This window comes from Ursus maritimus, unplaced genomic scaffold (assembly GCF_017311325.1).
Source record: "Ursus maritimus isolate PB19 unplaced genomic scaffold, ASM1731132v1 scaffold_32, whole genome shotgun sequence".
Taxonomy (NCBI): domain Eukaryota; kingdom Metazoa; phylum Chordata; class Mammalia; order Carnivora; family Ursidae; genus Ursus; species Ursus maritimus.
This window is the reverse complement of record NW_024425786.1, coordinates 20399491-20423207: the sequence shown is the minus strand read 5'-3', so window position 1 is coordinate 20423207 and position 23717 is coordinate 20399491. Positions and strand designations below refer to the sequence as shown.

Genomic DNA, 23717 nt, shown 5'->3' with positions numbered 1-23717 from the left:
CGGCCACCGGGCTGCCCCCAGAGCCAGAGCCAGACGGCCCTGATTACTCGGAACTTGCTGACGCCGACATCCTCAGCGAGCTGGCCTCCCTTACTTGCCCCGAGGCCCAGCTGCTAGAGGCCCAGGCCCTCGAGCCACCATCTCCTGAGCCAGAGCCTCAGCTCCTAGACCCCCAGCCCCGCTTCCTGGACCCACAGGCACTAGAGCCGCTCGGGGAAGCTTTGGAGCTGCCACCCCTGCAACCTCTTGCTGACCCTCTGGGGCTGCCAGGCCTGGCGCTGCAGGCCCTGGATACCCTGCCCGACTCCCTGGAGTCACAGCTGCTTGACCCTCAGGCACTTGACCCCCTGCCCAAGTTGCTTGACGTCCCTGGCCGCCGTCTGGAGCCTCAGCAGCCCCTGGGGCCCTGCCCACTGGGCGAGACCTTGCGCCTGGACTTGTGTTCACCCCATGGCCCCCATGGGCCTGAGGGTCACCCCAAGTACGCCTTGCGGCGCACTGATAGGCCAAAGATCCTGTGTCGCCGGCGGAAAGCTGGACGGGGGCGCAAGGCAGACGCCGGACCAGAGGGCCGCCTGCTGTCCCTGCCTATGCCCACAGGGCTGGCGGCCGCCTTGGCCGAGCCCCCGCCACCACCGCCTCCACCACCTCCTGCCCTGCCAGGCCCGGGCCCAGTCCCAGAGCTGGAGCCAGAATCCTCCCAGACACCGGTGGTCCCCACCCGCAAAGGCAAGTGCCGGGGCGTGCGGCGCATGGTGGTGAAGATGGCCAAAATCCCGGTGTCGCTGGGGCGGCGGAACAAGACCACATACAAGGTGTCCTCCTTGAGCAGCAGTCTGAGCGTGGAGGGCAAGGAGCTGGGCCTGCGCGTCTCCGCAGAGCCCACGCCATTGCTGAAGATGAAGAACAACGGGCGGAACGTGGTGGTGGTCTTCCCGCCTGGGGAGATGCCCATTATTCTTAAGCGGAAACGCGGCCGCCCTCCTAAGAACCTGCTGCTGGGTCCTGGCAAGCCCAAGGAGCCAGCAGTGGTGGCGGCTGAAGCGGCCACCGTGGCGGCGGCGACCATGGCCATGCCAGAGGTGAAGAAACGGCGGCGGCGGAAGCAGAAGCTGGCCTCCCCCCAGCCGTCCTACGCAGCAGACGCCAATGACAGTAAGGCCGAGTACTCCGACGTCCTCGCCAAGCTGGCCTTCCTGAACCGCCAGAGCCAGTGCGCTGGGCGGTGCTCGCCCCCCCGCTGCTGGACGCCCAGCGAGCCCGAGTCGGTACACCAGGCCCCCGACACCCAGAGCATCTCCCACTTCCTGCACCGGGTGCAGGGCTTCCGACGGCGTGGTGGTAAAGCAGGCGGTTTTGGTGGCCGGGGTGGGGGCCACGCAGCCAAGGCGGCCCGATGCTCCTTCAGTGACTTCTTCGAGGGCATTGGCAAGAAAAAGAAAGTGGTGGCAGTGGCAGCTGCCGGCGTCGGGGGTCCCAGCCTCACCGAATTGGGGCACCCACGCAAACGGGGCCGGGGGGAGGTGGACGCCATGACTGGGAAGCCCAAGCGCAAGAGGCGGTCCCGGAAGAACGGGACTCTGTTCCCAGAGCAGGTGCCTGGCGGCCCAGGCTTTGGGGAGGCAGGCGCCGAGTGGGCCGGGGACAAGGGTGGTGGCTGGGCCCCTCACCACGGGCACCCAGGCGGGCAAGCTGGCCGAAACTGTGGGTTCCAGGGGACCGAGGCCCAGGCCTTTGCCTCCACTGGGCTCGAGAGCGGGGCCTCAGGCCGCGGCAGCTACTACGGCACGGGCGCGCCTGCGGGCCAGACCGAGCTCAGCCAGGAGCGCCAAAACCTCTTCACCGGCTATTTTCGCTCACTGCTCGATTCGGATGACTCCTCCGACCTCTTAGACTTTGCCCTCTCAGCCTCTCGCCCCGAGTCCCGGAAGGCATCGGGCACCTACGCAGGGCCCCCCGCCAGCACCCTGCCTGCCCAGCGGGGCCTGGCCACCTTCCCCAGCCGGGGGGCCAAGGCCAGCCCCGTGGCAGTGGGCAGCAGTGGGGCCGGGGCGGACCCCTCCTTCCAGCCTGTGCTGCCCGCTCGCCAGACCTTCCCGCCGGGCCGGGCAGCGAGCTACGGGATAACTCCAGCCACTTCAGACTGCCGGGCAGCCGAGACCTTCCCGAAGCTGGCTCCGCCGCCTTCCGCCGTGGCCCGCTCACCCACCACCCACCCGCCCGCCAGCACCTACCCGCCTCAGTACGGTGGCTATGGGGCCGGACAGAGCGTTTTTGCCCCAGCTAAGCCCTTTACGGGCCAGGACTGTGCTAACAGCAAGGACTGCAGCTTCGCCTACGGCAGCGGCAGTAGCCTGCCCGCCTCTCCCAGCAGCGCCCACAGCGCCGGCTACGCCCCACCGCCTACGGGTGGCCCCTGCCTGCCACCCAGCAAGGCCTCCTTCTTCAACAGCTCGGAGGGGGCCCCCTTCTCTGGTTCAGCCCCCACACCCCTGCGCTGTGACAGCCGGGCCAGCACCGTCTCTCCCGGCGGCTACATGGTGCCCAAGGGCACCACAGCCTCTGCCGCCTCCGCCGCCTCTGCCTCCTCCTCGTCCTCCTCCTTCCAGCCCTCGCCTGAAAACTGTCGGCAGTTCGCGGGGGCTTCTCAGTGGCCTTTCCGGCAGGGCTATGGAGGCCTGGACTGGGCCTCCGAGGCCTTCAGTCAGCTCTACAATCCTGGTTTCGACTGCCACGTCAGCGAGCCCAACGTGATCCTGGACATCTCCAACTACACGCCGCAGAAGGTGAAGCAGCAGACGGCCGTGTCCGAGACCTTCTCCGAGTCGTCCTCCGACAGCACCCAGTTCAATCAGCCGGTCAGCGGCGGCTTTCGGCGCGCCAACAGCGAGGCCTCGAGCAGCGAGGGCCAGTCGAGCCTGTCCAGCCTGGAGAAACTGATGATGGACTGGAACGAGGCGTCCTCTGCCCCCGGCTACAACTGGAACCAGAGCGTCCTCTTCCAGAGCAGCTCCAAGCCGGGCCGTGGACGGCGGAAGAAGGTGGACCTGTTCGAGGCCTCACATCTGGGCTTCCCGTCGTCCGCCTCGGCCACAGCCTCAGGCTACCCATCCAAACGGAGCACCGGGCCCCGGCAGCCACGGGGTGGACGGGGTGGTGGGGCCTGCTCAGCTAAGAAGGAGCGGGGCGGGGCGGCCGCCAAAGCCAAGTTCATCCCCAAGCCACAGCCTGTCAACCCCCTGTTCCAGGACAGCCCAGACCTCGGCCTGGACTACTATAGCGGGGACAGCAGCATGTCACCACTGCCCTCCCAGTCGAGGGCCTTCGGCGTGGGTGAGCGAGACCCTTGTGACTTCATGGGACCCTACTCCATGAACCCGTCCACTCCTTCTGACGGCACCTTCGGCCAAGGCTTCCACTGCGACTCGCCCAGCCTGGGTGCTCCTGACCTAGATGGCAAGCATTTCCCGCCTCTGGCGCACCCGCCCACGGTGTTTGATGCCGGTCTGCAGAAGGCATACTCACCCACCTGCTCACCCACGCTGGGCTTCAAGGAAGAGCTGCGGCCGCCACCCACGAAGCTGGCTGCCTGTGAGCCCCTCAAGCATGGGCTCCAGGGGGCCAGCCTGGGCCACGCGGCTGCAGCCCAGGCCCACCTTAGCTGTCGGGACCTGCCGCTGGGCCAGCCCCACTACGACTCCCCCAGCTGCAAGGGTGCAGCTTACTGGTACCCACCGGGCTCAGCTGCCCGCAGCCCACCCTATGAAGGGAAGGTGGGTACAGGGCTGCTGGCTGACTTCCTGGGCAGGACGGAGGCCGCGTGCCTCAGTGCCCCACACCTGGCTAGCCCACCGGCCACACCCAAGGCCGACAAGGAGCCACTGGAGATGGCCCGGCCGCCTGGCCCACCCCGTGGCCCTGCCGCCGCTGCCGCTGGCTATGGCTGCCCGCTCCTTAGTGACTTGACCCTGTCCCCTGTGCCGAGGGACTCGCTGCTGCCCCTGCAGGATACCGCCTACAGGTATCCAGGCTTTATGCCGCAGGCGCATCCCGGCCTGGGTGGGGGCCCCAAGAGCGGCTTCCTGGGGCCCATGGCGGAACCTCACCCTGAGGACACATTCACCGTCACCTCCCTGTAGTGCCAACTGAAGTGCCGACTGGACCTCGAGGTTTTGTTCCTGGGTGAGTTTGGGGGTAGGGTTGGAGCGGGCAGAGACCTGGGCAGGCGGGGGAGGATGAGGCCGTTAGAGCTTGGGCAAGGGGAAGAGGTACCGAGATGAGCGGGAAGGACTTAAGGACAAGATCAGGGACCCCGATAAGAGGAAGTTTGGATTCAGGAAGGAGACTGGGATTGGATGCTGGGGACAGTCTTCAGGAAGAGATGGGGTGTTTGGGTGGGGAACCCAGCATCAGGCTCGGACATGGAGTTCCCGAAATGGTTGGAGAACCCTAGATTGGGTGGGGCCATCTGGTTTGGTTCATCAAGCGTTTATGTCCCTTGTCCGTGCTAGGTCCTGGGCAGGCGCTGCCTGAGTCCCAGGAAACACTCGCCACTTGACCTCTTGCCAGGGAGGGCATCGCATGGCCCCGTGGGAGATGAGTGAAGGGTGAAGCAGGCTGGGTAGTTAACTGCCAGGGCCCATCCAGGGTACCAACCCGGCCAGACCCGCTCGTTTTTCTAGGAGCTTCATTTAGCTCATGGTGCACTCTGGCACAGGCCAGGCCTCGGGTGTGGTCACTGCGTCTTGGTCACAGTCTGCAAGGGCTTTAGAAAATGGCCTGAAGTGTCTTTCCTGGTCTCTTGGGGCCCACCCAGAGATTTCTTTTTCACCGTCTTTGACCTGAGGTGGGCTCTGAGTGGTCAGAGGCAGGTGGGGTAGGGAGCCAGAAGTGAGCGAGTGATGCTGGGCTCCTGCTGTGCCTGACAACCCGCACCCAGGCGGTCTGTCCCCAGGCAGGATATTTCCTGTCTGGGAAAAGCCAGGCTCCCTTTCCTGCAGCCAAAGGCTTTTCCGAGAGTTCAGTTAAATTTTGCTAGATGTTTAGATACTGTGTTTACCAGGCACTGTGTCCTCATGAGATGGAGTCAAAGGTTTAGTATTCTCGAGATTTTAAGAAAAGGAGAATAAAAGAGGGAAGGATGCCCCCCAAATGGTAAAAAGGGCCAGGGTCGGAAGAATCATTTTCTCGGAGCACAGGCTGCTCCAGGAAATACAGCCACAACTGGCCCATCAGATCCCACTCTTTGGACAACAGAGGTGTCACAAAATTGCCTCAGATGGGGGGGTGGGGAGGTGGCCTGCCTGAGCCCCTCACCCTCCACCTCTGCTTCCACTGCAGCCTCCTGGGAGCGCCTCTTCCTGGAGAAGGAATAGCAGGGCTCCTGGAAAGTCCCATCCCTGCTCTGGGGAGGCCGTTCAAGGGCAGGGTGACTCAGGGTCCTGAAGTCATGTCAGTGGAAACTTATTATCCCCTTTCTGCCTGACCCCAGGTCCCTTGGTGCCTGAAGGTGGCAAAGGGCAGCACGTGGGAATCAGGAGGCCTGGGGAAGGACCATTCCCCAATTGGCCATCAGCATGCTCCGTGTCCTTGACCACGCTTTCACTCCCTCCGGCCCTGGGCCTCTGTTTCCCCATCTGTTCAAGAAATTCGACTTTGATAATCTCTTAGGTTTTGCAATTCTGCATGGCATAGACGGTGGACCAAACTTTTTTTTTTTTTTGGCAGCATATCTTCCTCCTAATGAAGCCAGGCCAAGATTAAAATGGCCTTCCATTCCCCATGCGTCTCACTGCAAGCAGCAGAGCTGTGGATCTGAGGCAGGCCAGGGAGAAGCTGCTTAGGGTTTAAAATGTCAAACTCTTGATCCTTCTCACTGGAGGGGAGATGTCTCATGGATAATCCAGAAATGTGAAATAATCCAAAAACCGTTCCTCCTGGGCTCTGGATGGGAAAATAAAACGAGTGTGGGGGCTGGGTGTTTGAGCAGGTCACAGCTCAGTGAGATACATAATGGAACCATCCAGTGAGGCCTGAACACAGGAGGAACTGGGATGCCATCCAGCCCCACATTCTGGCCACGCTCCCCACTCAGGGCTGGGAGTTGACAGCACTGTCCTCAGACTGATGCATTCACTTGTTCCAGAGACATCTGTCCAGCACCCACCACGAAGCAGGCATGGGGGGCGCACCCCAGTGAACACCACAGATGAGGTCCTGGTCCTCAGGGGGCTTCCAGCTTAGAGAGAAAGACAGTATGTAGACTGAAACAAAGCATTTGGTAATGATTACCGTAGGAAGGACTACGAGAGAGGAAAGCTAGGAGCTTGTGGGAACCTGCAGCGGGCTGACCAGAGCCTGAAGCTGATGCCTGAAGGGTGAAGGGGCACCAGCTAAACAGGGAGTGGGAAGGGCATTCTGGGCAGAGGGAACAGCAGTGGGTGAAGCCTGGGGCAGGAAGGAGCTCAACCTTGAGGAACCGATAAGAGGACAGTAATTACTCACTGAGTGAGCGGGCAAAGCAGGCAGGGCCAGAACGTGCAGGCAGGGCACCGGAAGGAGTTTGAACTATATTCCGAGAGCAGTGGGGAGCCATTGAAGAGTTACCAGCTAGAAGCCCCCCCGCCCCCGACACACCCCCGAGCAAGTGCTGAAGGAGGGAGACGTGCTCATTCGCCAGCAGGCAGTGAGCACTCTGACGTGGGGCTCTGGGGCTTAGAGGAGACAAAGCAGTCCTGGTCCTGTCCTCAGAGTTCAGCATCCACCCCGGGAGGCTAAAACAGGTCCACAAAGAACCTGAAAACAGCTGGTGGCAAGTGGCAGGTGCCAGAGGCAGGGAGAAACAAAGCTTGTGTACCAGAAAGGTGGGTGTTAGGGTCAGAAGTCCTCTCTCAGAACTTTCGGTGAGAAAAGGCACCCATGTCGGGCTGGGCGCTTCCTGCAACACTGCTCCACTGAGCCCTCGCAGCAGGCTGGGAGATGGTAGTGCCCTCCCCCCGCCACCCCCTCAGAGAGTTGAGGAAGCGGGTGCAGCTAGGAACATTACCCGGGGGTCCACCGTTAGTCAGTGGTGGAGTCTGGATTCGCACCCAATACCGCCCCTCCCCCCAGAACCTGGGTATCTTGCCTTACCACTCCCCCAATATCCCACACTGCTGACTCCCCATCCGCAAAATGACAGATTGGTTGGACACTCTCTACAAATGTTTCTGGGCCTGGCATTTTAAACGGATTTTGAGATTTTATGGAAGAAGCTGCATTTGAGCTGGACCTTGAAGAATAGGCAAAATTTGGATGGACAGAGATGTGAGGGGAAAGGCATTCTAGGCAGAGGAAACTGTGGGCAGGGGGAGGGTCACACCCCACTGTGAATTAGAAGAGAAAAGCTCAGGGGAGTCAGAGTGTGGAATGTGGGACACCCCCCCCTTGGTCCGAGAGCTGGGCTGGTGGGACAGAGGGAAGGGGTAGAGGGTGGGGAGCGCTCAGGCCCAGGGCAGACCTCTCCAGTCCCTCAGCTGGAAAACCGAGCCAGGGAGACTGACTCCACATTGGGCCCTCATGGCTGAAGGTCAGCCCTACCAGACCCTGTGCGATCAGGAAAGGCCCTCCAAGGTGCTCAGGAATCTGGAGTCCCCCTCTCCTCCCTTTCCCTCTCAGGCGTGGACCTGAGGCCAAGAGAAATGTCACAGGTCCTCCAAGGTTACACCAGCCTGGGGCCTGACCGGAGCAGGAAGCAGTTTCCAAGGCCACCAGCCAACCAGGGTCAGCAGGCACGCCCGGACCTGGGCCAGGCCCCAGCTGCTCTGGGCTTTGTCTCTCTGTGTCTTGAAACCTCAAGAGGTCACTTGATCTTGCCTCTGGCTCTGAGCGAAAAGCCCTCACGTCAGGGGTCAGCCATCCCTGCCCTGCCTCTTGTGGGCTTCTCTTCGCACTCTCTGAGGCCGTCCTCCCTCCCATCCCATGTCTTGCCTCTCCCACGGCCATTTTCAGGCCAGGCCTTCTTGTTCTGAGCCCGCATTTCCTGGAAATATAATCTCTCTGTGAACGTGCCCTCTCCTGCTCCTCTCCCATCTCCCCACATCCCTGTGGACCCAGAAGAGCCCAGGGGAGGGAGGCCCTGGAACTGGAGGGTGGTGGTGAGGAGCATGGCTGTGGGCAAGACCAGCCTCTGTGCGGAGCCCGGTTCCATCCCTTACCAGTTATGTGACCCGGTGAGTCACATCACCTTGCTGTGTCTCCCGTGAGAATTAATGAGATTCCCCATGAAGCCCTTAGCCCAGTCCCTGGCACATAGTCAGCGGTTGGTACATGGGTGGACAAGTGCCTCCCACCAGCTGAATTCTGTCACCCAGCCTGTGTGACTCACACACCCCTCTGACCCTTTCCTCCTTGCTCAGGACTGTAGGTAGCCAGCCTCCCTTCACCGGCTGCCCCTGTTGTCTCCTAGGAAGGATTTTGTGTCTAGTGTGGGTTTGCATCCTTTGGTGGGAGGCTATGAAACACCACCTAGTTTTTGGCCTTAGCAACTGGGCTGATTCCTCCCTGGGGGGCCCAGAGGCAAGGTAAGTCACCCCCCCACACACAAGGGACCTGAAGCCTGATGGGCAACAGAACCCAGACTTCTAAATGACCCAGGTCAGCTAGAAGCCCTTCCCGTGCAGGTCCTCACACCGATCCCCTTTCTCGGTGCATCGTGACTTTGTAAAGACATCATGGCTTTTTCTTGCAGCAGATTTGCCATCTTTGTCCTCACTTTTGCTGCCTTAGTGCCCTCTGTGCTGGGGGGCGGGAGCGGGAGCAGTAGGCTAATTCTGTGTTCAGCGCACGTGAACCAGCCACCTGCCCTCATGGCGTTTACAGCCTGTAAACACGCGGTCATTCAAAGTCTCCATGTGGGCATCATGCTCCAGGGCAGGGACTGAAATAGGCCCCCTGGAAATTCCAGGGACCAACCTCCTGAACCATGAGCAGGACAGGCAGCAAGAGCTTCCTGGAGCCAGAAAATGGGTCTTGGGGGGCACCTGGGTGACTCAGTAGGTTAAGCGTCCAACTCTTGATCTCAGCTCAGGTCTGGATCTCAGGGTCATGAGTTCAAGCCCCGCGCTGGACTGGACGTAGAGCCTACTTTGGAAAAAAGAAAAAAGAAAATGGGTCTTGAGCAAATTTAAGGCTTCAGAAGCTGTGGCCCTGGGTCAGTCACCGGTGGCTGCCCTGTCTCTGCCCCAACCCCTGCCCCCGGCCCCAGTCCGTTCCCCTCATCTTGGCCACCAGAGTGCTTTGTTCTTCATTTCCGGATGCATGGTGTCTGGAGCCCCCCACATATTTACTGGATGAGTTGATTCCAGCCCTTTTGCTCCTGTGACTCCATTGCTTACCATCTGTCTATGGCATCCTCCCCGCCCCCACCCCTCCAGTCTCCTCGCCTACAAAATAACAGCCCAGCCACTAGCCTGGTATTCCAGGTATTCAGGTCTCCCTTTTCCGCCCTGACCTCCTTCTCACACACCCTCCCTTTCCAGCCCTAGAATGTGGAATTAGGAGGGAGCTTTCTTTCCCCAGTGTGCCCTGTGCCTTTCCTCTGGCTGTCACTGGCGTGGGCTGCCCTTTCCTGCCCACCATCCATCTCCCACCTGTCAGTTCCTATCTTTCATTCAGGCGTCACCTCCTCCAAGAAGCGTTCCAGGATCCTTCCCAGGCCCACTTAATCTCCAGCCCTTTATGCACCCATGACAACCCTTCCTGGGAATGTCCTCACCACATCATCGGCTCCTTTAGGCTGGTTGCTCATCTCTGTGCTCCTTCCCCATCTTCCCCGATGTCACGTCATGCCTGGGACATTGTTTTTTGCCTTGAGTCGAAGACAAGCGTGTAGACTAGAGGGAATGGAGAGCGGGAAGGGCAAGGAGCGGGAGTGGGTATGAGACCATTTCTGTCACCGCTGCTATCCTCAGATACACTCCTAAAATGGGGCAGGGGAAGGGTGTGTAAATAAACCGATTCAGACTCTCCAGCTACCTAGGGTTTTGGAGTTCTCCTTGTACAACCCCGCCCAGTTTACAGACAGGGAACGGGACTTGCCCAAAGACACACAGCCACCCCGGCAGGAACGGAATGACAGAGCCAGGAAGGGCCCTTGGTGATCGCTCGGTCCCATGCCCAATCCATAGCCATCGCTGGGGCCTGTCTTTACAGAGGCGTCCCTGAGCGGGAAGACAGCATGGGTGTCGGGTGTAGAGCCTCCTAGGACTGGTAAGCGGTGGCAGCTCTGCACGGTGGGAGAGCCTCACAAGCCGGGTGGGCGGCCGTGGATATGAACCCTGTTGGGTCCCACTAGCCGTGGACGAGGTGGGGAAAGACCCCTAAGGAGGGAATGGCTGACGACCTAGAGTTTAAGGAGTGCCGTTGGTCACTGGGGGACACAGATTTTGAAAACCTGCTCTCAAGTTGGGGGAGAGCCACACCCACACCCTACAGCCCATCCATCCTACCAGAGGGTGTCTCCCATCTGTCCAGTGTGATCTGAGCCCCAGGGAAGCAGTATCCTCTCCACGTTTGAGGGACCTGCAGGCTTGACTTGGCCTGAAAATGTCAGAGGGGGTGGATCCGCCTTTAGGCAGCTGTGGTTTGCCTCTGGCCCCTTTGGGGCCCAAATATCCCTCCCATTACCTGTTCAACCCCCTACTTTACATAGAGACCGAAGCCCAGAGAGGGAAAGGACTCGCCCTAGGTGACACAGCAAGTCTGGCACAAACTCTCACACATTCTCGCTGCCTTCTGCGCCTCTGCCTTGTCGGACGTTGAGACCCCCTTCTGGAGGCAGAGACCAGAGGGTGGAGGTGAGACTGTAGCTCGTGGCCTGGCAGTTAGTGGGTGTGGATACGTGTGTGCCAGGCACTTAAATGAAGGCTCGAACGTGTGCTCCTTGTGGGGAGAGAGCAGCTCTCTGCGGACAGCCTGACGTATACATGACCTGCAGCACTGCGAACGTCCGCTCAGCTATCCCCCGATGCTCCCAGTGCCAGCCCCTCCTGACGGGCAGAGACCACTTCATGCCTTGGCACCTCGGCCGGCAAAACCGCTGGAGCGCGAGGGCTCCGTGGCATGTGGTTCTGCGGTTGATTACAGAGGCACTAAAAGGTTAAGTCTCAGGAACAATGGCTGGTGTCCTGGGGCCCGGGCAGCAAGCTGGCATTGGGGACAGGGAGGTACCACACACAGGTCTCTGCCCTGGAGGAGCGTGGAAGGGAAGGAGAAGTGCACAGTAGCTATGGTAACGGGGCGATCTAAGGAGGCGTCCTGGAGGTGTGCAAGACCCGAGCTGGACCTTGCCACGCTGATCGGACTTAGAGCGGTCATCACTCCGGCGTTCAGTCAGCACACAGTCCCGACCCCGGCGTGTGCTGGGCACCGTGCTCTGCAGTGGGTAGAAGGCCAGAGTTCCTCCTGCCAAGGCCGGGTTAGGTGCCCCCTCGGTGCTTCCTGAGCCCCCGAGGGTGTCCCTTGGCACAGCCCCTATCTCCCTGCATTGGAACTGCCTGCTTGGGGTCTGCTCTGCATCCCTCTCTGCTCCATGGAGCCCCTCAAGGGCAGGGGCCAGACCTGTCTCCTCTGCTTTGTCCCCAGTGCCCAGCACGAGGCCACCTGGTACCGCAGCATTAGTTCTGTTTTGTAGAGTTGAACCCGGTGAGGTCAGGGTCCCCCAGGGCTACCGCTCCCTCCCTTCTCCCTTCTCCCCGCTCAGGAACCTCTGGTGTGGATTCTCTCCCCAGCCCCCACCCCTACCATCCCCCAGATTCTGGCCAAGTCCCGAAAGGTGGGGAGGGCAGAGGGAGGAGGCAGGTGAGACAGGGAGGGCTGAGCAGAGGGTGAGAAAGCCTCCCTGCTGCCTGGCCGCCAGCACGGGGGAACAGTTCTGGCAGGAGCTGCCTGCTGGGCTGAGATCACCATGGAGACCTGGCTTGGAGAGGGTCACTGGCAGTGGCTAAGGGCCGGAGGGGGCGGGGGCGACCGGGATTTGTGCAGAGGCTCCCAGCCTGCCCCGGGGCCCTTCGGGGGAGCAGGGAAAGCTGGGGCTTGGTACAGTCCACTTGCTGAATGGTTTGGAGCAGCCGGTCCTGAGTCTCCCCCTCACATGTCACCCCAGCACACTATACCTGTCACCCCAACAGAGGTTCCTTAGCTTGGGAGCTGTTCCTCAACTGCAGTAAAGCTGCCCTACGGATAGATGCCTGCAGCCTCCCAGCCGCAGCCGCTCCCCCAGATACAGCAGTCCTGTGCCCTAATGGATACCTGCTATGGGCCCAGCCGGTCCTGTTTATCACCCTACCCGGAGAGCTGACATCCATCCCAACAGCACCCCCGGCCCCAAGAGCTGCTCGTCTGCCGTTCGCCCTGGTTCTAATACAGCCGCACCCTGACAGGCGCACCCCTTCCCCCGCGGCTAATACTCCGTCCTCCGTCACCCCCAGGAGACCTGGCTGCTTAACAGAGATGCAGCTCTCACCCTTCCCCTCCTGCCTCTGCTTGCCGCCTGGGCTGATAGACTGGGATGGGGGCTGCCCCTACCTCTCGGGAGCCCACCTGGTTCCCCTGGCCCTGGGAGGGAGTCCTGGCAAGTCCAACCTCAGGACAAAAGTCTTCCCCAGGGCTGACTGCCCAGCAGACAGCAGCCAAGGCTGAGCAGAATTTAAATGTGGCCCTGTTGGGAAGGGAAGCCAAGAAAGGACAAGAGAGGAAAGGCTTTCTGTGGCTGCCTGCTTCCTGCAGGGGTGGGGGAGGGAGGGTGTTCTGCTAAGGGGTCTTAGAAGGCAGTGGCAGCACCCTCCACCCTGTAATTCTGGTGGGCTGGTCACTCACCGAGCGCAGGGACCAGAATCTCAGGGCTCTTCAAGGAGGCCAGGACTCCGAAAGTGCCAGGCTCATGACTACGAGTCGAGCCCATCCCTGTCCCTCTGGGCCTCTTCCCGCCAGCCTCAGCAAGGCCTTGGGTTCTAGATGGGGATGTCTGGAGGAGGGGTACTTCAGACCTCCAGTGTCTGGTGATTGTAGGGACTGGGAACTTGGGAGCTTCAGCGACCAAACACAGATGGGATTGTGTTGGGCAATTTCTTTATTCCTTTATTCAGACGGACTTCCCGGTCACCTTGCCTCTGGAAGGAATAGAATGGCATCATGGGAGGGGACTGGGAAAGGGTTGGAATTAGAAGAAATGAAAGTGTGCAGGTGTGCCGTTCACACCCGTGCTGTACGTGAGCCCTGTGCTCCCCCCTGTGTCATCCCTCACAATAGCCCGGCGTGGAGAATTCCTAAACTCATTGTTGCATGAGGAAACTGAGGCTTGGGCACCTAGCTGGCTCAGGCCCCAGGAAAATAACAATGGTGTATAATCAGCATCATTTCTTATGTTTCCTGTACCAGGCTTAATCCACCTTAAGCCACTGAATCCTCCCAGCAAACCTGTGGGATCCCCTTTTTACAGATGAGTAAACTGAGGCTCATGGAGATTCACCGACTTGCCCAGTGTACTAGAGCTGCCCAGGGCTGGTGCTGGCATTTGAACTCAGCTGTGTCTGACGCAAGAGCCCAAGTCCTTAACAAACTGCGCTGTCTGGAACCCCAGCTCCTTTCCCAGAGCCTCCTCTACCTCTCAGTGAGGCGGGCCTTGGATACAAACCTATTTTACAGATGGGGAAACTGAGTTCAGAGAAGGCCAGAAACAGTTCATTGTCTCACAAGGGGCTATTTCGAGTGTTCTGGAAGAAGGAACAATGTGATTAGCTTCTCCCAGAATCCTGGTAGGAACTGGGTGGGGGTCCTGCTCTTAGCCTCTCTGTTCTTAGAGCTCAGTGTCTGTGCCTACCCCTGACTTCTGCCTCTTCTTTTGTGTTTCTTTGCAGCTTTCAGAAAACCAACGCCAAGACCCCTCCCAGCGTCCACATTGTCCTCTGGCAGGAGCGCCTGCCCCTCTGCCTCCCACCCCACTCCACCTGTCCCCCTTGCACTACCATCTCCCCCCACCCCTCCCCGCCCATCTCCTCCACGCAGAAGCCGAAGGTGAGCCCTTTCTGCACAAAACCAGCAATTGTAAATACTTTTTAAAAATGTACAAAACTTAAAAAACAAAACACAGTTTTAGAAAAAGACAAAAAAAAGAGAGAGAGAGCGCGAGCGTGTGCAAGAGGTTGCGAGCGGGGCTCCGAGGTGTCCAGAGCCCCTGCAAGTATGCACTGAGAAATTTATCTACAGGTCGTTTGACAAAAATGAACAATACCCTATTTATTGTATATACTGTTTTATTATAAATCGTGGATTGTATATTGCATTCTGTAAACCTGCTGTGGTCCCGTGGTGTGCAGATTCGCATGGTGGGGGGGGAGCAGAACCTCTTGCGGGAGCTTTTTTTTTTTTTCCTTTCTTTCTTATTTTTCACTCTTTTGGGTTTTCTCTTCTGTTGTTGTTGTTGTTTTCTGTTTTGGCAGGACACACCCAAAGATCCAAGTTTGTATTAAAAAGAAATGAAAAAAAGCAAAAAAAAAAAAAAAAAAAAACACTTGTGTCTTGTGAAAGGGGGCGAGTGAGAGTGGATAGAATGGAAGGGGCATGGCTGGGTTTTGTGTCCAGACACTGGCTCCCCAGAGGTGAAATACCTTCACGTGTTCCCTCCTTCTGAGGTCTCCCTTCTGCCTGAGATCTGAGTCAGCTTTGCATCCAGGAACCCCCACCCCCACCCCAGATTACAGCCCATACCCTGGGTCTCCCCTGCCGCTGGGATTCCTCGCCTGCTCTCTAGGGCTTCCACACCTTGTGTCCCAGATCCTGGGATTCTGCCTCCTAGATCCTTGGTCTTGGTCCTGGGTCTCCCCTGATTCTGCAACCCCTATTGTGTCCCACACCCCAGCACCCCACAAGTGTGGGGATGCTGGCCTCTCAGACCCTTCTCCTCCCCTCAAGTCCTAGGTTTCCTTTCCCGAAGTCTCCCTGCTTGTGGGAGACTGCTCTCATTCCATCCTAGATCCCAGGTCTCCTGACTCCAACCCTTTCATTTGTACTGTGTCACCCCAGCCCTTGGGTCCTTCAGTTCTCTAGTTCAGGGACACCTATCTTGGAGACACTCATGCCATCCTAAGCCCAAGACCCCTTGCGGGGTAGCCCCTTTCCCACAAGGCCTGGAGTAGCCCCTGTTTGTGTATCTCCCATTCACCCCAGGGCCTGGATCTCCTTGGTCTCCAGGGCCCCCATTTTGCCCCAGCACACCTGACGCACCGGCATCTGCCTGTGTAAGTTGCAGAGGTTGAAGAGGCCAGGAACCCCCGTATTTCTGCCTTCCCCTTTCCACCCTGAACCCCAAATGCTGGGTCTGTTTCCTCCCAGCATTAGTAAACTTTGTCTAAAGAAATCTCAATCCCGCGCCTATTTCCGGTGGACCTGGAAAGGCTACACTGTTCCCCCTCCCTGACTTTGGGAGCTCTTCCCTGCCCTTGACCGCACAACACCCGCTCCGGGCTGCCTGGTCTCCAGCAGCAGCTTTTCCTGGAGATGCACTTCCTGTGGGAGCTCTGTCTCCCCACCGAAGATCGGGGAGACCCCCGAGGGACGGCTCCACGCGGCCCACACAGTGAGGCTCAGGCCTTGGGAGGGTCTGAGGAACCCTCTGAGGGGAACACGGACCCCCAGCTTCTAGGGACCCCTATCTGGAAGAGGACGTCAGAGGGTTCAGATGGGGCAGGTAAAACAGTCCCCCAAACCTGCAGCCTCTGTGCTGGATGTGAGGCTTATCCCCCCATCAACCCCCTCTGTGCGCCCTCAACAGTCAGGAAGACAGGTCACCTCACTGCCTGGCGAGGCAAAGGCGACAACCCAAAGCTCGAGGCTACAATCCAGTACGGTATTGCAAGTGGGGGCAGGGGGCAGTAAGACCCAGTGAGGGTCAGGAAGGGGGTCTTTGTTCCTGTTCCCGAGGAGTAAACAGCATGTGCAAGGGCCTGGAGGTGGGGGTGGGGGGTGGGTGGCCACCACACGTAGTTAGGTCTGTTTGGAGCAGACACGGGGAGAGGACGGGGAGAGGGCTTTGGCAAGGTCACTCTGGGGCCTGGCGGAGGCTGCTTGGGAGCGGGTGGCATGGACCGAACCAGTGCAGGAGGTGAGAGAAGCTTGTTTTCAGCCCTGCAAATCGCCTGCAGGGAGAAAATAAGTGTGTTCAGCGCTGCTGAGGAAGCAGAAGCAGCTTGGGACGCTGTCTAGGTGGGGGCAGGCTGCAGGAGTTGGGGGGGTGCTGAGGGTACCCAGAGGAGTTTCAGTGAGGAAAGGGGGCAGTAGGGGGAATTCAGTGGAAGGGACTGGGGCTCTACTTGAAATGGGGAGGGAGGGCAGTGAAAGCTTGTGTGCCCAGGAATTGGTGGGGGTTGGGAGGGACGACCCATGAAGGAAATGGGAGTTTAGGGAGGTGATTATAGCCCAGCGAGGGGGCTCATTAACTTGAAGAGGGTTTTGGAGGAGGGATGGGGATTCACTGCAAAGAGCGGAGCTACAGTTTCTGGGCTGGGAGAGAGAGTTGGAGAGGAAGCTCCTGGAAAGTGTAGTGGGGGGCGGGGGGCAACGAGAGAATAGGAGCTTAGGGAAGGGAGGGGGCTTAGTCTGTGGCTTAGTGAGGGGTGAAGAGGGCAGGGGTGTATTTTGGAGAGCAGACTTGGGCGATCTGCCAGGACCAAGGGCCCAGGCTTTGGGATGGAAGGCTCTCTGACCCTGTCCAGGTGGGTGGGGCAGGGATGGGGGGCTCACCCTATTTTGATCTGTTCTCAGAAATTTCAGCCGTACTGAAGCCACAGCCCTGCACCTGATTGAAAAAGCATCAAGGCAATGTGGCTTCCAGATGCTTGAGTTTCACCGCCATTATTAAATACTTCCCTGAAGTTTTTATTCCTCAAAACAATCCTTGAGGTAAAGAAGATACTCACCTCATTTATAGATGAGAAGACAGGTTCATAGACCTGGAGTAAGTGACTTGTCCAAGACCACGTGGGAAGTGGGACGAAGTAGTCTGACTCTGAGCCCTCACTCGTTCGTAACGATTTAAAGAAAAAAATCCTGTTTAAAAAATCCACTAAAAAAAATTTTCACTCAAAGGTTAAATAAAAAACAAGAATAGGAAATAATTTAATTATGTGCCAGGTACTGTTCTAAATTATATAAAATTCATGCCATTTCCACAACAATTGTATGATAAGGCTTTATTGTAACAATCATTCTGTTTTACAGACAGGAAACTCAGCTTACAGAGAGGTAATTTGCAAAGACCACTCATTGTGATACCAGAGTTCAAACCCAGATAATCTCGTTTGGGAGTCTGCTTCGCTGTCAAAAGGGAAAACCCACTCTACCCACATCCCTGGTAATAACCTACATGTCCACATTTTCAGGTCCATTCATCGAGATCAGTGGTTCTCAGCCCAGAAGGTCTGATTTCATTGGGCTGGGTGGGGTCTGGGCAATATTTTTAAAAGCTTACCTTGGTGGTTCTAATGTGCAAAGTGGAGAACCACTAATCCAGCTATTGTGCTGAGTGTTTACACACAAGCAGCCACCTGTGTGCACACACCTATATTTAATGTGTTGTCCTACGTGTTCAGGTGTTCGTAAGATGCTTTCTTGTGTATGCGCTGTGGTATCCATTAGCGTTTTTCACTGAGTGGCTGTAAATTACTATGGCTTTTCTGAGTGACTGTTAGAGGCACTGTAAACACATTCATTCAAAAGATATTTCTTAAGCACCTACAGAATGCCAGGCAATGGCCCAGGCACTTGGGGATGCAAAAGTGAACAAAACAGATGGGGCCCCTGCCTTTGAGTGTATGTCTTTTGGAATTGACAGATTCAGTCTTTTGTCTTTGCCTACATGTGGCAGGGGGGGATAGCTGCCCTTGGAGACTGCTGAAGGGTGAATGTCTGGCTGGGAGATCTTAGGAGGGTGAGACTTGCTGGTTGCTGTGTGCATGGGGGGGCCCTCTGGCCCTATGTGCAGATGTGTTAGAGAAGGAAACCTAGGGCATGTTTCTGGGTTTGAATGAGTGTGGCATGTGTGTAAAGATGTGCATGATCTGGACCCGTGAAAATGTAGACAACAGGATGAAGGGGGCGTGACGGGGAAGGGCTGTGTGCAAGGCAGGCACCAGCCCAGGACAGCACACAGATGGTGGCACATGCATACACACACGCGTGTGCACACACACACATGCAGCCAGCTGCTGTGAGGAGGAGACTGGTTTCCAGGCCCAGGGCACAGACTCCCGGGGCCAGGAGAGCTCTGCTTTGGGTATGTGGAGGAGGCACAGCTGGGGCTGGAAACTCTAGAGTGGGAGGAAGGGAGGGAGAGCGAGGGAGGGAGGCTAGGGAGCCACATCCTTGATCTCTGGTCTGTTTCAGCAGTTCCGGACTTGGTGCTCTGGGTCTCTGTGTGACTCTGGGTCTCCCTCTCTCTGATGTCCGGATATTGGCATCACTCTTTCTCTCTTCTGGGTCTTGGGCTCTGAGGCTGATCACATGACTCTGGGTCACCACCTCTCCAGCCTACTTGGCTCTCTGTGTCCCTGCTCCAAGTCTGTCTCTGCCTCCATGTCTGACTCTTGTCTCTGTGTCCTTCCTTGTCCTTGCCAGGTGGGGGGAAGGGGCCCAGTGCTCAGGGAGCAGGTGTCAGCTCGCTCAGGCAGCAGGGAGTGAAGCCAAGGAGGGCACAGAGCCAGCAGCCCCTGGACACACAGCCACACTCCAGGACACACTCAGGGCGCTCACAGGAGCGCACAATGACATACATGGAGAGAGGGGTTCTCAGGGACATACACACAGGTGCGCAATTCAACACACAGCTAAAGCCCAGAAATACGAGGATGCCAGACAGAGGGTCACATGCAGATACCAGGAGATCATGCACACACAAGCTGACAAATACTTACTCAGGCACACACCAAAACAGTCGCAGGCACAAGCGGGGCATTTTTCCAGAGGAAAACCCAGAGCCGTGAGCACACAAACGGACACAAACAGACACACACCTTCAGGCATGGGCAGACACACAGGCTCAAAGATAGCAGACACAATCACTCACTGGGACACAGATGTACAAAGGCCCAGGTACACTCGGTCACACCTGGTCTATCACACCCAGAGCCACAGCCGTGCAGGATAGGGAGGCAAATGAGCACAGACAGGCAAATCTCAAGGACAGCCAGAGACCCGAGGCACAGCAGGCACACCGAGGGACACGCCCAGGCCCAGGCGGAACATCCTCAGGTACACCCCCCCTCGGGGCTCGCTCTGGAGCACCTGGGGACACGCCCACAGGCGGCGGGAGCGGGGAGCAGCGCGGCCCCAGCGCACCTGGCGCCCACGGTTCGCCCCCAGGCGCCCCGAGTGTGCGTGCCCGTGCGTGCGTGCCCGCCCGTGCGCGCCGCCACCTGTGGGAGGAGAGGTGCGCACTGCGCCCGGGGCTGCCCGGCTGGCGCGGCGCGGGGAGGGGGGGGAGCGGTTGCCATGGTGCGCGGAGCGCGGCCGCATACTAATGGGGCGGCCACGGGCGCTGCCCCCTTGCCCGCCCGGCTCCTTCCTCCCACTCCTTCGGTTCCTCCGGAGTCACCCCGGCCTGTGGCCCCGGCCGGCGACCCCCCCCACTCAGAGGGCCGGAGCCCCGGGGGGCTGTCAGGAGGCCCGGATCCCTGGACCCTCGCGTCCTCGACTACCCCAGAGAAGGCCCAGGCCGGTGCGAGGCGGCGCGAGGGCGGAGCGAGGGCCTGGGGCTCTGCAGGGGCTGCCCGGCCTGGGCGCGGGCACCAAACGGGCACGGCAGCTGGGAGCGCAGGTGCTGCCTTGGAATGGGGGTGGCTATCCTGGGAGGGTGGGAAATAAAGGGGGAACTTAACCCTTTTGTTGCCAGAGAGCCCATCAATCTGTCTTCCCCCCGGCTTGGCTGGGGGGGGGGCACAAGGACACTTGACCAATCGTAGTGCAATCGACACCCCTCTCTCCATCTGCATCGCTCCAGTGTTGGCTTGACCTGCAGGGGAGGGGAGCATCAGTTCCTTCACTTCAGTTCTGCCTGTAGTCTGACTGGCGATGTGGTGTGGCCGAGGACTGAAGGGATGGGGGCAGTGGCCCTGGAATGGTTAACACCTCCCCATACCTCCATCCCAGTCCCAGAGTCCCCCTTTCTTACAGCCTTGACCCCCTACCCCCCTTAGCCCCACTGTTTTAATTGGCACGGAGGGGCATGGTGGTACCCTGGGGTGGGGGGGAGCCAGCAGAGGGTTTGCAGGTAGAGACAGTGGGAGGGGGGCCTAATGGGGGGGAGCCAGGCGGTTGCCTAGCAACCCCACAGCTGTCTGTTGACCTAGAAGAAGCTGCGCTGTCTTGACACAGCTGGTGTTTACATGTAACCGAGGCTCTGGCTTAGCGCTTGCTTGGAGGAAAGCTGAGGCAGGGCCCTCGTGGCAGCCTGGCCCCGGCCCCCGGCTGTGGTGGGCACCGTGCCTGCCTGCCCTCTTTGCTTCAGCTCCCACCTCAAGTCCAACCGGGAGAGAGTGGGAGGGCAGATCTCAGAGCTGGAGGCTCTGGAGCGGGGGGAAGTTGATGGACACACACACACACAACTGCACACACATACTCAACCTGAGGCCGTTCACACAGAAATGGTGGGAGACTAAGACAGGGATGGGGGAGGGGGTGCCCGGTTTGTGCACAGATTTCAACCCACACAGAGAACACCAACATTCACGGGGACACGTGAACATACAGACCCACAAAATCGAACTGACTTAGGCACCACGCACGTAGGCACAGAGATGCCCGTTGACGTGATGACATCCAGACAGACACACAAAAACATAGTAACACAGTCATCAAGTGACTGAAACCGAGACACACAGACATCCTGATACAGAGGATGAACAGGCATTGACCACCTGACAGAGCCACGCTCAGACACGCTGACATACATACAGAAACCCCCACGTGTCAACACCAGCAACGCTCACACGGACACAGTCGATCCCAGCCAGAGTTCGCGGGTCCACGTTAGGACCCACATGCACGCAGAGAAACCCACAACTCCCCAAACCTTTATTGATTGCCCAAGGCAGACCGTCACCGACGCCACTGACAGAGGCAGAGCCACACCCAGGAGCCCGACACGTGAAGAGTGAAGAGGCACAGGTCCCTGAGAGACCACGGGCCCTGACACGTCCCGCCGGCTCCCACACAAATACCTGTAGCACAAACACATGCCGGCCCAGGGTGTGGGCAGAGCCGAGACTGCTCCCGGCCCAGAGCCCTGAGCATCAGCCGCTGCGCCTTGGGGTCAGAGAGCCCTGGTGGCCCCAGGACCAGCACCAGATGAGCCCATGTGTCCAGTGCCGCACCCCTGACCTTCCGCTCTAGGGAGAAAAACCACCAGCTCTTTTGCTGGGAGCCCCCAGACGGAGGGAAAAGATAGAGCTCACCCCCCCTCCCAGCCCCTGTCTGAAGCTATGTCCTCTGGAATCCCTGGACAAAAGAGGCACTGTCCTGCTCAGATGAGCCCCAGTCTGATGGAGGCCATATCTCCCTCCCAGGCAGCTCTGGACACCACGGACGGGGACAAACACACACACACACACACACACACACACGAGAGCATGTGGCAGCTCCTGGGGGGTTCTCCAGGGTTTCCTGAGAGGTGAGCCTGGGTCCTGACTTTGGAGCCCAAGAAGAAGTGGGGGAGGGAGTGTGCTGAGCAGAGCCTCCTTTTCTTACCCCGGACCCCGCCCCTCATCCCCGCAGTTCCTCCTCCCCCCAGGGCCCAAGGGGCCTGCCGGGGCCCCACAGCCCCAGCAGCCCAAGCAGTGAGCAGAGGAGGAGAGCGGATATTTTTAGCTTCTCTGCCACTGACATTTCGCAGCAGGCGACCTGGGGTGAAGCTGAGTGAGTGCTGAAGGCTGAGAGCAGCCGACAGCGCCTTCCTGCCCCCATGCACACGCACACACAACTGTGCGTGCACACGGCCCCGTCCCTCGACACCCCGATGCCCATGCGAGGGGCACAGCTTCAGGCCCACAGTCACACAGCTAGTACACACGTGTGCACCTGTGCACATGCTCGGTTCACAGGCCGCTGATGCCTAAGACCTCACACACCTGGACGCAAAATGTATCCGTTCACACAGCCAGAGACACACGCAGTTCATACCTAGAACACACTTCCCACACCTAGCCGAGCGTACACATGCTCCTTTGTCACTCATTCAAGAAATAAGACCCAGTGACGACCGCATGTTGGCCCTGTTCTCTACACCAGGGATCCTGGGAGCGAGGTCGACGAGAATTCTCCAGGCCTCGGAGAGTTTGTGTTACGTGCCGGTGAGGGAAGTGGGAAGTTTGACAGTAAACAAAAAATAAATAAGCAAAGTATTGCTTCAAGAACCACACATAAAATCCAATCCCCCAAAATATACAACCACACGTGTGAACAGCTCCCTAACATTCACTCCCCCGCAAATACACACAACTGCACACACCACCTGTAGCCAAGACACACAGACAACTCCACACGTGTACCTCCCGATAGTCACCAACGTGTAGGCGCAGCACACATCTGCAGTTGCGCACTCCCGTGCAAATACTCGCACAACTCAAACACAGGACGCACGGCACAAATCCAGCTGCACACGCCCTGCACGGGCCGGACACGTTCCTTCCCCGCAGACGCGGCACACAGCCTCCGCGAGGCCTGTAGGTGCAGGATCACACAGCCCTGTCCCTCCACACACACACACACACACACACACACACGTGCACACACACACACACGTGCACACGACCGTTCCCTTGAGTAAAATTTCTCCCTCTGCCCATCACAAACATACACATACACACATCCCCACGATCCTCACATTCACAGGTATACACACGGACTCACAACTTCAAACAAACCCAATTCGCACGCTCTAAAGGGGTCACGTACCCTAAGTCAATACTTACCCATTCTCCTACCCACTAGCCCCTCCCTCACTTCTCGTGAGGCGAGTATGGTCAGGGCACGTCATACACGCACCCAGAACACCCCCAAGATTCCGATCCTGCTGTCTCCATGCCAGCCCCCAAGGGGCAGGGCTCCCTCTGAGCTCAGAGTTTGCCCCTGGTGCCCAGGCCAGAGGTCTCCAGGCGAGGAGAGTCGATGCTTCTCAGATCTCCCCCCAGCTCCCTCCTTCCACTTCCCTCCCCTCCTTCCTCTTTCCATGAGTTTCTTTCCTTCTATTTCTCCATCTTCCCATCCCACCGCCCCAGTAGCCCTTGGCCCAAAACCAAATTCTCTTCTCTTTCAGGTTCTGGTGCCCTAGAGGACGAAAAAAAAAAAAAAAAAGCAGGAGTCATTGTCAAATCCCGAAGTCCTGGGAGGGAGAAAGATAACTGTGCCAAGGAAGGAAAGGGTAGGACTGACTGGCCCGTGGGCCAGCATGCACAGCCGGGAGAAGAGCCCTGTGTTCCCAGCTTTGCTGTGTTACCCTGGATCAACGGCTGTCCCTCTCTGGGTCTCTTTCCTGCCTCTGTATAAAGAGGGAGGTGCCGGGGATGATTTCCGAGGCAATGAGATTCTTAGAGACACTGCGGTAGTTGTATAAACAGGGAGAAGGCCTGGAGCCTTGGGAGTCTGATTAGAGCAAGGAGAGCCCCCTCCCTAGAGGCTCCCAACCAGAGCAG

At 58.5% G+C, this 23717-nt stretch overlaps 1 protein-coding gene across 1 annotated transcript in view; it reads left to right on the top strand.

Annotated features, from left to right (window-relative positions):
• Positions 1-14526, top strand: part of AHDC1 (AT-hook DNA binding motif containing 1) — a 64478-nt gene extending 49952 nt beyond the window's left edge. Inside the window, exons 6-7 of the mRNA XM_040619093.1 lie at positions 664-4182; positions 13896-14526. Of these exons, the coding sequence (XP_040475027.1) occupies positions 664-4139 (3476 nt within the window). The 3' untranslated portion in view covers positions 4140-4182; positions 13896-14526. The remainder of the gene's footprint in view (positions 1-663; positions 4183-13895) is intronic.
• Positions 14527-23717: the final 9191 nt, after the last annotated feature.